This window comes from Acipenser ruthenus, chromosome 5, assembly GCF_902713425.1.
Source record: "Acipenser ruthenus chromosome 5, fAciRut3.2 maternal haplotype, whole genome shotgun sequence".
In the NCBI taxonomy this organism is placed as follows: Eukaryota; Metazoa; Chordata; class Actinopteri; order Acipenseriformes; family Acipenseridae; genus Acipenser; species Acipenser ruthenus.
Window position 1 is genome coordinate 47,437,402 of NC_081193.1, and position 12,880 is coordinate 47,450,281.

The 12,880-nt window shown below is 35.1% G+C and overlaps 1 protein-coding gene across 5 annotated transcripts in view; it reads left to right on the forward strand.

Moving 5' to 3' along the window:
• The window catches only part of LOC117402266 (ribosomal protein S6 kinase delta-1-like), a 115,725-nt gene that overhangs the window by 21,135 nt on the left and 81,710 nt on the right, over nt 1–12,880 (forward strand). For all 5 annotated transcript variants that reach the window (XM_034003241.3, XM_034003240.3, XM_034921417.2 and 2 more), the window contains exons 3-6: nt 1,465–1,585; nt 2,716–2,831; nt 3,997–4,090; nt 6,832–6,891. In XM_034003241.3, coding sequence (XP_033859132.2) covers nt 1,465–1,585; nt 2,716–2,831; nt 3,997–4,090; nt 6,832–6,891 — 391 coding nt within the window. The remainder of the gene's footprint in view (nt 1–1,464; nt 1,586–2,715; nt 2,832–3,996; nt 4,091–6,831; nt 6,892–12,880) is intronic.

Below are 12,880 nucleotides of genomic sequence, written 5' to 3' on the forward strand. Positions count from 1 at the left end.
AATTTAAAATAAATAAATAAATAAATAATAAAAGCCCTAGGATTGTGTTAGAAAGTTCGAAGGTTCGTTCGCTAGCCAGGAATTCGAATTAGCGGTTGTAGTGTGTTGGTAAAATATGTACTAGACAATGTAAGAGAAGTGCTATGGTAGAATATGTTTGCAACATACAAAATATATGCTAACACTAATAATTTTAATTTCGAAAACTGAGCACAGTCCGCCCCTCCAGCTTGTGTTATCCAGAGGCAAACCTTTAATTTCTTCATTCGCCATCTCAACAGCGTTTTATAGCGTAAGATGTATTGAAAGAAATGTCTCGAAACCCCTCTGCTGTTTGGGATTTTTTTGTTAAATGCCCAGACGACCAAAAAAAAAAAGCTGAATGCAAACTGCAAGAGACTGTTGATGTATCATCGAGGCACAACCAATCTCTGGGGTCACTTGACAAGCGTAAGTTCATATTATTATTATTATTATTATTATTATTATTATTATTATTATTATGTAGTAGTAGTAAAATGATAACCTGCTTGGAACGGTGACTGTTAAATTAAGTTTGTTTTGCCTAAGTCCACTGCAGTTAGTGCTGCTGCAATGCAAGCTTACTCGCAAGCAGCATCAATTCTGTGTAAATAAACAACGTGTATTTTTATTTAAATTATAAAAACATGATTACCTTTCTATATAATGTATTTTTAAACTACATGTGGATGTTTTATTCCATTTATATGGCTTACCTGTAAAATAACAGGATTTTCAATCAAATATAAACAAGTAGCTATGGTGACGTCACCAGTAAATCATGCAAATTGGTACCATTGAAGGTCCGAACCTTCCTTCAGTAATGTGTTCCGAACCTTCGAAGGTCAAAATGTACCCTTTGTTGCTTCCCTAAAAAATCCTGATACGCACTGATTTTTGACCATTCTACACAAACCACAAAGTGTCTAAAAATAAACATTGAATAACAGAAACCCTAATTATAAATAAATAGTATAATCAACATACTGTTAGTTAATTAGAGAAATAAAAACACATGAGGTAATTAAGGTACTGTAAACCCATAGGGCCAAGGCGATAACTTGACTCCTGAATAGATGACCACCGAGGTGATTAGCACAGTACTATACAACAATGGGGATTGTTTTTTTTGGTTCTTGTTGTACTGTACTGCGATTTATTTCAAAGCAGTTTCGAAACTCCTTTTAACTGGCATTGGACCTGACCTTGAAACTACTGCTCTTAGTAACACAATCTCTGCATTGATTACATAGTGCAGCAGTGTGTCCCAATGTTACATTATCAGTGTTTCCTTCAACAGCCTCTGTAAGACATGTATTCTGCAGGTTTAGGACTGATGCATATTAAAAATATGCAGCCAAAAGCTGTAAACAAGAGATGCACCTGGAATTCCTGAATCAGATGCTGGTTATGTCTGATCATGTCCTTTTCTTTCTATTTCAGATAATTGTCTGGAAGAGATATAGCGACTTTAAGAAGCTGCACAAGGACCTTTGGCAGATTCATAAAAATCTATACAGGCAGTCGGAACTCTTTCCACCCTTTGCCAAAGCCAAAGTTTTTGGTAAGAATTCTTGCATGTCTCTTGTCTGAATACAGTAATGTATTAACTTACTATATTATTATTATTATTATTATTATTATTATTATTATTATTATTATTATTATTATTATTATTTTCTTACAATATTGATTTTTAATTTTTTTTTTTTTGCACGAGTTACTGATTAAAATGCATTATCCAAGGTATATAACTGTGGCCTTAACTGCACATTAGTTGCCAGGCTGCAGAATTGTCATTTGCATACTGCACTGCACAAAGAAACCAGTCTAGCAAAATGTCTCAAGCTGCGATCTGTGAACTTGGTATCAAATATCAGCTAAACTGATGACTTACCAAGTGGCCCTACAGTAAAGGCATTTCTTGTCCTTGTGCACCCATTCCACCCAGGTGGTAATCATTGCAGTTAGGAAAAATTGAACTATATTCACAAAGCATTTACCCCAGTGGTAAGTTTACACAATCTTTTTGTTAAAGGGATAACAAACTGCTGAAGTTACAGAACTAGGAAGACATTACCAATAAATACGCTATTTATTTGAAGCTTTGTAGCATCAACATTAAGAAACTTGGCACTGGCTCAAATTCTTGAATATGGTCCGATGGTCCAGAATTATCTAGGTATCTACACCAAAATGCAGTTTGGACCTGTTTTTATTTCACGTAACTAGAAACAAACTTTGTTGGCACACTTTTGAGTCCTTAACTTAACCTGTTGAGTATGTTTTGTAAGGTAAACCATTTTATTTTACTTTAATTTGGTTGATAAATGACATATGTTTCTTAACTGTAGTGACTGGATGCAGTGAATGTTTAGGTCTTTAAAATAGAATCCTGCCCCTGTGTTTATATACTGTGTGTGTGTGTGTGTGTGTGTGTGTGTGTGTGTGTGTGTGTGTGTATATAGATAGTTAGTTAGTAAATGTGCCCAGCTTTGTGTCTTAAACCAGATTATAGCACCCACAAGGTTGGCTTTTTGAAAACCATTGGGTTTAAAGAGGTGATGTTTAAATGCTAGTTTGTATTTGTCAGAAGAATCCGAAACATTAAAATGTGATTGCAGATTCCAGTTTAGATTCCAACACAAAGGCTTCAGTACAGTTTAAGGTCAATGCTGTGTTGTGCTGCTGCAGGTCGCTTTGATGAGACTGTGATTGAGGAAAGACGACAGTGCGCTGAAGATCTGCTCCAATTTTCCGCCAACATCCCTGCTCTCTTTAACAGCAAGCAATTTGAAGATTTTTTCAAGGTACACAACAATATTTTGGGGGGGGGGGGGGGGGGATTAGGTCCAAAAGCTCAGGAAACAAGAAAGCAAAGTTGTTTAAAAACAAAACAGGAAACATACATGCAGGTATTTTACAATTGAAACATGCACAGGTATTGTTATGTTGATTAACCAGTAGCCCAGGTATGTGGGAGTAAATGCAGTTGCTCATAAAAAGTTAATCATGCAAATGGGCACATCAGACTTTTATATTAAACAAAGTACTGGTAATGTTTTCCTTTAAAAAAAATACCAAACACATAAAATCCTCTTGCGAATCCCTAGCAAGCTGTCGCATGCTGTTTTTTGAGAAGATTCCTGTGATTTTGGATGCATGTATAAACTCATGCGCCTGGCTTTGTCTATAATAGCCCCAGAGCTGAACATAAGTGCAAATGCGAGCTGTGGGGGCCAAGATGTTTTTTTAAATCAGTTTTTTAAATTATATACCAGTAAGGAATACTGTGACAGACTGCATGGATAAAAGACCACATTAAAGATTGTAATTGGATTTCTAAATAGATTTCCACTTTTTTCTTTCTCTTCAATTCCTTTCTAAAATAGTCCTGCATACAAGCTCATGCCCTTAACTATAAGCCTCCCCTCTCCTAAACACAAATGCATACTTTAATACAGCCCATAAATTGTTAAAACCCAATTTTCTTGGTTGCTTAAGCTCCATGAGATCCTAGGAAATATAATGCTTGGGTGGTCACCACGTTGAGTATATTGTCACAGACCAAAGCAGAGAGTTGGGCTGACTGCCAGTACCATCAGTATAAACCCACTGGAACCTGGACAGCATCTGCTAAATAGTAGCAGATCAAAGGCACCCTGAGTACCAATATTTCCAACATGTAGGCTGTGTACAGCAAATGTTTGCCTGTTGAGACCCAGAGATAATAATCATTTGGAACTTTAAAAGCACTTTTACTTGAAATGTTTTTGTGCTGCACTTGATTAATCTCTTGGTGTGCAAACCATAGCCATCAAAACTTTGTGTTTGTAATTAAATTAAGTAATGTTTCTTTTAAAAACTGCCAAGCTCACACGTAATCCTCTTGTGAATCCCTGGCTAGCTGCACCATTAGTAGCTGCGGATTGTGGTTAGTGTTACGTGCTAATGTGTATGATCTTTGCATTTCAGGATGGAGAGGTTCATGACGGCTCGGAGTTGATTGGCCCTGCTGAGCCCTTTTCTGATTTCCTTGCAGACAGTTTATCGGACTGCAGTTCAGAAGGTTTGTTTGCATTATCAAAGTAGTCTGCTCTTCCTTTTATTGCATACCAAGATTTAAACCGTAGTTGAACAATAAATTAGCAATTACACAAGATTTTTAATCGGATACTGTACAACAACTAGACACTGCTCTCCTGTTTTTTATATATGGGTAAGTTGTTCTGTTATTACTGAATAATGGAACGGCAAACAAAGCACAGCTGAGATGACTGTTCTAAAACCATTGCTTACTTATGAAATACTTCACACAGACACTTGAGCTCTGCTCTCAAAAAAACTCTTTCATTTTTAGATAAGGTAAATAACTAAATAACAGTTAGTAGTAATGGCATTACTGTGGCCTCTTCCTCAGTAAGCATGGATGCTTTATTGACTAGAGAGTTCCATTATTACCTCTTGGCATACCACAGCAATGTCATTATATATCACAATGCAATACAGTTTCTGTGGTACAGTAACTCTTTAAAGAGGTTAAAACTACTAAAAAAAAATCTCAACTGTCGTGGACTTCCTTTCTTTATGTGCATTAACTGGCCAGACTTCATGCTCTTGTTTCTGTGTTTATGTTTTGAGGCAAAGTTGCCCCACACCCCCCCAATTTCCCGCAGAATTATACTGTATGACAAGGCAGTTGATGGTCAAGCAGGAAACAAGAGAATCATTTCACATGCTTTTGCACATTTTTATTATTAGAGGACACAAAACTAGTTAAAGGTGTGACGCATCTTCCCCTGTTACACATACAGGCAGCTCTATACCTGCTTTAACACACAGTACTTTTATCAGACAGTCTAGTAGCACTTATGTCAGTGCTGAAATATCTTATTACAAAAACTGTTTCAAACTGCACAGGTTTTTATATAGTTGCAGCTATACAATTGTATGGAAGACTGCAGTATTTTTTACTTTGATAACATTTCATGCAGCATATAGAAATGAAATACTGTGTAGAACTGTATATTATTAAGCATCCCTGGATGATGGACATTACTCTTTGATATTGGCTTCATACTCAATACACAGATCTAGTCTGTGATTCTTTATGTCAAGTTCAATCGTGGGCATCATACAAGAAAAAAAATAAAAACAATTTCCTGATGTCATATTACGCTGTGTAGCTTTTGTAGTTACGGCTGCATAGACAGGACACTGATTTACTGTCTTAATGCCTTAGTGCTACACACTTGTATCAATTGCCAGTGTTGTCAAGTGAAATTGAACCCTGTCACTCCTGCGTTGCTTTAAACTCTGGCCACAGAACAGACTACATACTCAATATAGGGCCTTTATAATTGGTACACAGTTCTATTTTATGATTCTCTTAATAAAGTTCCATTAGCAGTGGTGTCCAGTGAACATTAACCATTTCAGTGCCACATTATTTCTAACCTCTGGATATATTAATAGTCTGTTTACAATCCTTTTTAGCTGATATGACATACCCCTTACATTATGTTACGTTTCTTTTTTTAAATAGATGGGGTGTATTTTGTAAAGTTAAATAATAAAATGCAAACAAATGGCATCTGTAGAAACTGAATTTCAACACAGAAAAAAAAAATTAATTAATTAAAAAAATCCCATTCCCGGCTGTCTCCACTTGATGGCAGTATTGCCCGATCTTTGTAATGTCTTGTTAAAATCATGGCCAGATACTGAGAGAGGACAGTATATGACTGACTATCATTGATCCTGAAATGTATTTTAGCCAATGAAAACTGTACCAGAATGTTGGACAGGATCATCTTTTTCCTGCGTTAAGTAACATTTATTTAATTCTAATAGTGTAATTTGTTTTAATCATTTTAAAAGTAGATGCAATCTTTTTAAAACATAGACACTTGCAATTCAAATACAGGGCATTAAACTAAATTTTAAGTGATCAGGCACTTAATTAGTTAAATAGGCATAATTATAACATTTACAATCCCCAAAACAATTGTCACTTTGAATCATGTGATCATATTAAAGCATTGTATAGGAAAATATGCTGCTGTATAGGAAAGTATTTGTTAATTCTCCTGCTTCCTGCTGTTCTACCTAAATACAGTTTAATTAAAGACAGTTTTAGATGTTTGATTACAGGTTTTTCTAATTTATGTAGGTTTCATGTATTGCTAAGTGCAAGCTAGGAAGGCAGTTTGGTGTTCACAATAAGCACAAATTAAAAGCAATTAACCAAACCAATTTTTTAAATTGTATTTATTTATTTATTTATTTATTTATTTATTTATTTATTTTAATTACATTGTAAATCTGAATGTGGTAAACGAGTGGCTTTATGATGAATCTAAAGGATGTCTATTATAAAAGGGTGACTTTGCATGCATATGCATGGTTATCTATAATACTATGTAGTGAATGCAAGGGCAGCAGTGTGGAGTAGTGGTTAGGGCTCTGGACTCTTGACCGGTGGGGACACTGCTGCTGTACCTTTGGGCAAGGTACTTTACCTAGATTGCTCCAGTAAAAACCGAACTATATAAATGGGTAATTGTATGTAAAAATAATGTGATATCTTGTAACAATTGTAAGTCGCCCTGGATAAGGGTGTCAGCTAAGAAATAAATAATAATAAAGTCCATTTTTAATTCATTCATTTAACATTTCAATATTAGTCTTAATTGATGTGTGGCTAAGATTAAATACTGTATATGCAATTAGTTTGATTTGTTGACTATGTTGTATACTGATGCAATGATATATTTAAATATACCATTGATCTTTGTCTTTTTGTTTTAGTTCAGAAAGATTTAAGTGGCATTGATGATTTGACATTTACCAGTCAATCAGAGTATGGAGGTAAGTTTCACTGCATAAATTGAATGTTTTGATAGTACAATACTACAAAAAATATTTATTATATAAAAAAAACTAACATAATACATGGCTAGTCGTCTAAAAAACTTGAGCTTCAAATTATATTTAATTATACCTGTTATTTTAGTTTATATTATATCCAGGATTTAGTCTATTAGCATGTTGGGAAACATGCTACAGTTAAGACATATCTGTATTCTAAAATAATATCATTATTGATTTTTAGACTTGTAGAACACGAACCATTATAAGAAAATTGTCGGCATGGAAATCGAAGAGCTGAATGTATGAATCATTATTGATATTGTTATTACTGTGATTCCTATGGAAAATGGTCATATTGTAATGACACAAAGATGAATTCTCTATGCTAGTATGTAGTGCAGGAGTAAGGGCTTTTTGTAAACGTGTATTTGTTTACAAAAGCATATTTAAAGGAAGAAAAATAAATTACAAACCAAATCTATATTTTGAAATAAATAACTGTAAACTTATTGTGCAGTGTATAAAAAAAAATACAGCACAAAATACATTGTTTTTATTATGTATTTATTAATACCATAAGTAGTGCTCTATCTTTTTCTGTACTAACCTAATATAGTAATCCATTTTTTTTTTAAATGCCCTACCTCGGATTAATAACATGTATATAATAGTTAGATATAATAATTATAGAACATAATTCTTTTAGGTGTGAAATGGTTAATCATTTTTGCTAAAGTGCCTGAGGGATGTGCTGTTGCTTTTCTGTAATAACCCTTTTGCAGAAGAAAAAGCTTTTCATCTCAATAGGTGCTCACCTGGTAAAACCATTACATAATCAAAGAAAAAACAAAACAAAATCATGTCAAAGTTCTGTGCAGTAAATAGGAAAAGGTTTACACAGGAAGAACCATCATACGAAATAATGGAATGAATGATGTTACCCTGCAAATCCAGGTCCAGTTTCTCAAGGTTGATTAATTCCTAATACAGCTTGTGCATCTTTTGCATAATCTTTTCATCTGTAGAATAAGGATACAAATACAAGAAAGACAAAGAGCAAAAGAGAATTGGAAATAAAGAGAATTAGATTAAATACCTGAGTAAACTGGTAAATGCTGCAAATCCACTGCCTCTTTTTGTAGCAATTTTTTGAAGACATTTAAAATTAGATGCCATAGAGGGCTGTCCCCTATAATTTTATATATTACAGCAGGGATGAAGAAACATTTGCTCTAATCATTTGGGCCGACGGTTCAATCCAAAAAAGCTTGGATGGAAGCGTCTGTAACAAGCTGCCCGGGGTATTGATACGTATTGTTTACTTGCGTCTGTCGCCCAGGTCAACCCTGCTTTATCAAAAGCAGTGCGAAATCGCATAGCCAACCTGCATGACACCAGGTCCTGCCCTGGGTAGGTTCTGACTCGGGTAGAGATGCCAGTGTGAAAGGGGCTTAAGTGAAGTCAGTGATTCAGAATCCCTCTTCTATACTGTAACTGTTCAGGTGTTTGCAACTGTAGAATTGTTAACTGTACTGTAGAATTGTTAACTGAAAGTCCTTTTAGATAACATGCATCTTAAATTAAGTTTTAAAATAATAATAAGCCAACATTTTGTCAGCTGAAGCCAACATACAACAACTCTGTAGGCATTTCTTATTTATAATATTGTTTTAGAATTAGTTTTTTTATTAGGTGCTAAAATAACAAAACACTTCAACATTTGAGTGGAGTGTATAGAATGAGTTACCAAGACAGGTTGTTGCTGCTGAGTCACTGGGAACTTTTAAGGGCCAACCAGACAACGTTTTGTGACCAGTTAGACACTAGGACAAGCATTGATGGGCTGAATGACACCCCAAAATGTTTTTCCAGGAAACCTGTACAAGCAGTACTGCTGAGTTTGTTGCCAGATAACCTCACTCAGACTGCTCACAAGTGCAGTGGTACCCTAAATATGATCAATTTACTACCAGTGATTGTGTGGAGCATTTGTTTTCTGTGGTACCAAAAAATGAATTGTGACTGCCAAGAGTAATACAATATTCAATTTAGTCTTGTCTTTGGCAGTCCTTAGCCAGAAAACAGAATAGGTAAGATGTAGGTAAGATGCAATACGGTTGTGTGGGTTTTAATGCCCACGTTTTTGCTGAGCTCTGATCCACAGGAAAGGACAGCATCACACTTAATGCAGCGCACTCCTGATTTCCTTGGAGGTCATTCCTACAAATACAAACCAGACCCAAGCGTGCAAAGCTGCATACTGTAATACATCAAAAAAGTTGGTGCTGCTTAATTGTACTGTCCCTAAGAACAAGTTTAAAAGGCTGTAAAACTATATTCAATATATCGCTTTTTTTTGTTCGATCTCTTGATGAAGGTTACTGTCTGCAACATCTCTTTTAAGCTGTTTTCTTTTCAAGGTGCTTATTTCTTTCAGTATTAAAATCTGTTGAATAACGGATTGCTGTCTTTTTTTGTGACATCGTAGTTGATGATAATTCCGTTTATCACTCCCGTAGTGTCTCAAGCGGCTATCTAAATAAATGATCTTGATCTTTGTATTATAGACCAGCTTTGTGTACAGCATACAGTTCTCCATTAGAAAGGTACTTCAGTCTATCATCTAGTCTAACAACGTTTTTTACATTACTGGCACATTCAGGGGAAGGTGTATTTGAATGTCAGCCACTGTCTGACAGGGTTTTAAGAAACAGCCAGTATGCGTACCCTTAATGCATACTTTCCTGCAGGGAGATGTGAAAAATAAACCTGTGTACCATAGGGATAGTAAATGCTCACTCAGATTATAGGGAAAGTCACAGTTACTACCTGAGGTGATTTTCCTAACAGGTTTTTTAGTACTTGCCCTGTGCTAGAATATAATTTAAGCCAAGGTGATTTTGGCCAGAGACAGGTTCCTTGCTGAAGAATTTCCCTCAAGGAAACTTTTTTTTTTTGAAGATTTTCTTTAACCCTCTGACACCAAAGAAACAGTGTTGCTCAAAGAGTTTGAATAAGAAATACAGCTTTTGAACAGTATCATTTGTTTTGGATTGTAGAGTTATAGTTGCCCGGCACAGACATGTGTAACCTAGGCTAGATCATCCAAGTTCCATTATAGTGGCACAATAGGAATGGCTTTATCTTTGCTTCCATTTAGACTCCAAATTTCATCTATTAATATCTCAGCAATGGAAGGGGGTTGAGTGATGTCTTTTGGCACATAAACACTTTGTAACGTTGTCTCTAAGTCTTTAAACAGTCTTTCAATAGAATTAGTATTTTCAATTCAATTCAAACCTTTATTTAACCAGGTAAAGACATTGAGAACAAGTTCTCATTTAAAATGCCGACCTGGCCAACAGGCAACATAAATACAAGAAACAACAATACATAGACAGTTAGAGACATTACAACAATACAAAATCAAATAAAAAAATCAAAATCAATTAATAAAAATAAATAAATAAAAAAAAACCTAATAAAATCAGTGTCTGCTCTGACAAGCACATGAAACAGGGAAAAGAGCTTCAAGTCTAGAAAAGAAAGCACCCTCTGAGATAAAACCAGGGAGTTTAAGCCTTGATTGTAACTCATTCCAATCGTGAGCAGCTGCATATTGGAATGAGTTATACCCAACAGCAGTAAAAACACGAGGGACAATTAAACTAATCAAATTGCTGAATCGAAGGTTGTAATAGGAGACCGATATAGTTAACAATTCTCTTAAATAGAGGGGTGATTTCCCGATTAGGGTTTTATAAATGAGTCTGTACAAATGACATAGCCGACGTGTTTGAAGTGAGGGCCAGCCAACCAAAGTGTAGAGATCACAGTGATGAGAGCGGTAGGGAGCACCAATGACAAATCTTATTGCAGAGTGATATAAAGCATCAAGCTCCCTAAGGGCAACATTAGAAGCAGCTTTATAAATGACATCTCCATAATCTAAAATGGGTAGTACAGACATCTGTACCAATAAGTACTTAGCTGGCATGATTTATTTCGGTAAAGAAAGCCGAGTCTAGCTCGAACTTTCAATTGTAGTTTAATGATATGTGGTTTAAAAGTAAGTGCACTGTCTAGCCAAATACCCAGATATTTATAAACTTCCACTAGCTCAAGGTCAACCTTACAAAAGGTACCAATTTTGCAGCCTTGCTCAAGAACTGCAGGATTGGTAACATTTGCACGTCCCCTATTAAATAACATACATTTAGTTTTATCAATATTAAGCAATAAACGTAGATCACAAAGATTTTTGAATCTGATTGAAACTTGTTTGCAAGTCTGATAGCACTGAAGATAAAGTAGGGCCAATGGAATATAAAATAGTTTTAAAAGATAATGAGTTAACATGTATACCTTTCCCCTGTGTACAATACAAATTATCATGTCATTTTTCTGCAGACCTGGAGAAAAAACCGTAAGAGCGCCTTTGAGTTCCCAGTCTTGAGTACCGAAGCAGCCAATCAGAAGTTTATATAACCCAGGGTAGAGCATGGTTGCATTGAACCTTAATAAGTAAGAGATTGCGTATGGTGGAAAAATAAAACAAAAAACAATTGGGTTCAGATTTTAAAATCGGTGCAAAAAGTAATAAAGTAAACAAAAGGACAGTAATTGCAAACATCGGTGTGTATTAAAATGCAGTAAACTCTTTTGTTGGTGTTGCGTGACATCCAGCAGGCAAGTAAGCAAGCCTGCCTGTCTCTGAGCCTAACTAGTGGTGAGAACAAACAATGGCTTGGTTCAGAGCGTCATTATTGTTAACATCAAATATACATACCCATGTACTGTATATAAAACATGTAGGTAAGCAGTTATACCGATACAAAAATATTCATACCTACAAAAATAAATGAGCAATTTATTCATCAGCAATACGTTCTTAAGCCAATGTGTCCAGACTATTTTGTACTTGTGGAAAGATATATTCAATAAAAATATATTTAAAGTTTAAAATCGTATTTACAAAAAAAAAATTCTAAATAAACATAGAGGACTTATGAGCAGAATAACCTACAACAGGCTGTGCGGTAAGTCCTATCTTGCCGTACTTCTGTGTGTTTGAAGGCACTCGGATTAGGATCCTGTGCTTCAAAATGCACCTGTCATAGGTTATTGCTTACATAACAAATACTAGCATTACAATCATTTACAAATGTCAGGGAATTCTTTGCAAAAAACTGTTAAATATAGTTATGGTTAAAAGAGTAGGTAGTGGGGTTTTGAAACATATAGCCTTATACGTCTCCACGTGTTGCTACAACTGTTTAAACAACGTACCTGGAATTTTTATTTTTATTGTTAACATCCTGACAACTTCTTACACTTAAGTTTAAAGTATTTTTCAAAGCTCTTTTCAACATGAGTGCAGTGGGGTTTGAGATCTGTACTCTAAATCACTTAAGAGCGATTTAAGAAAAAGAAAAAAACAAGTGCTCTGTACTACATCATGAGTCGTTATTGCTGTGTTACCTGTTTGACATTGTGTGCAATAATAATAATAATAATAATAATAATAATAATAATAATAATAATAATAATAAGGACATGGGGACGTGTAGTGCTATATTTTTTCGGAACCCCGCTACGTACTCTTTAAGCTTGAAGCCACAAAAGTGAGGAAATTCCTTACAAAAAATGACAATTCAGTTAACTTCAGTGGTGCAGCTTGAAGTCACAAAACTCAGGAAATGCCAAACCTCCCATAACTCGGTTGTATCCAAGTTAAGTTTTTAGCTTAGATACTGAGATATGGTGTACAGGGTAGAATTAAGTGATAAGGGGAGCAGTGAAAATAGCAGAGGTAAGAAAACGAATTTTAAAACCTTAGCAACAACACCTTTTTAAGAAGGAAAAGTTCCACACAGCAATGATAAGGGGAGCAATGAAAGTCTTTTTGAAGTCTAACAAAACAATGACAACCAGGTATCCCTATCAAGGTTGAAAATAATACATTACAGGTATCGGTATAGTTATT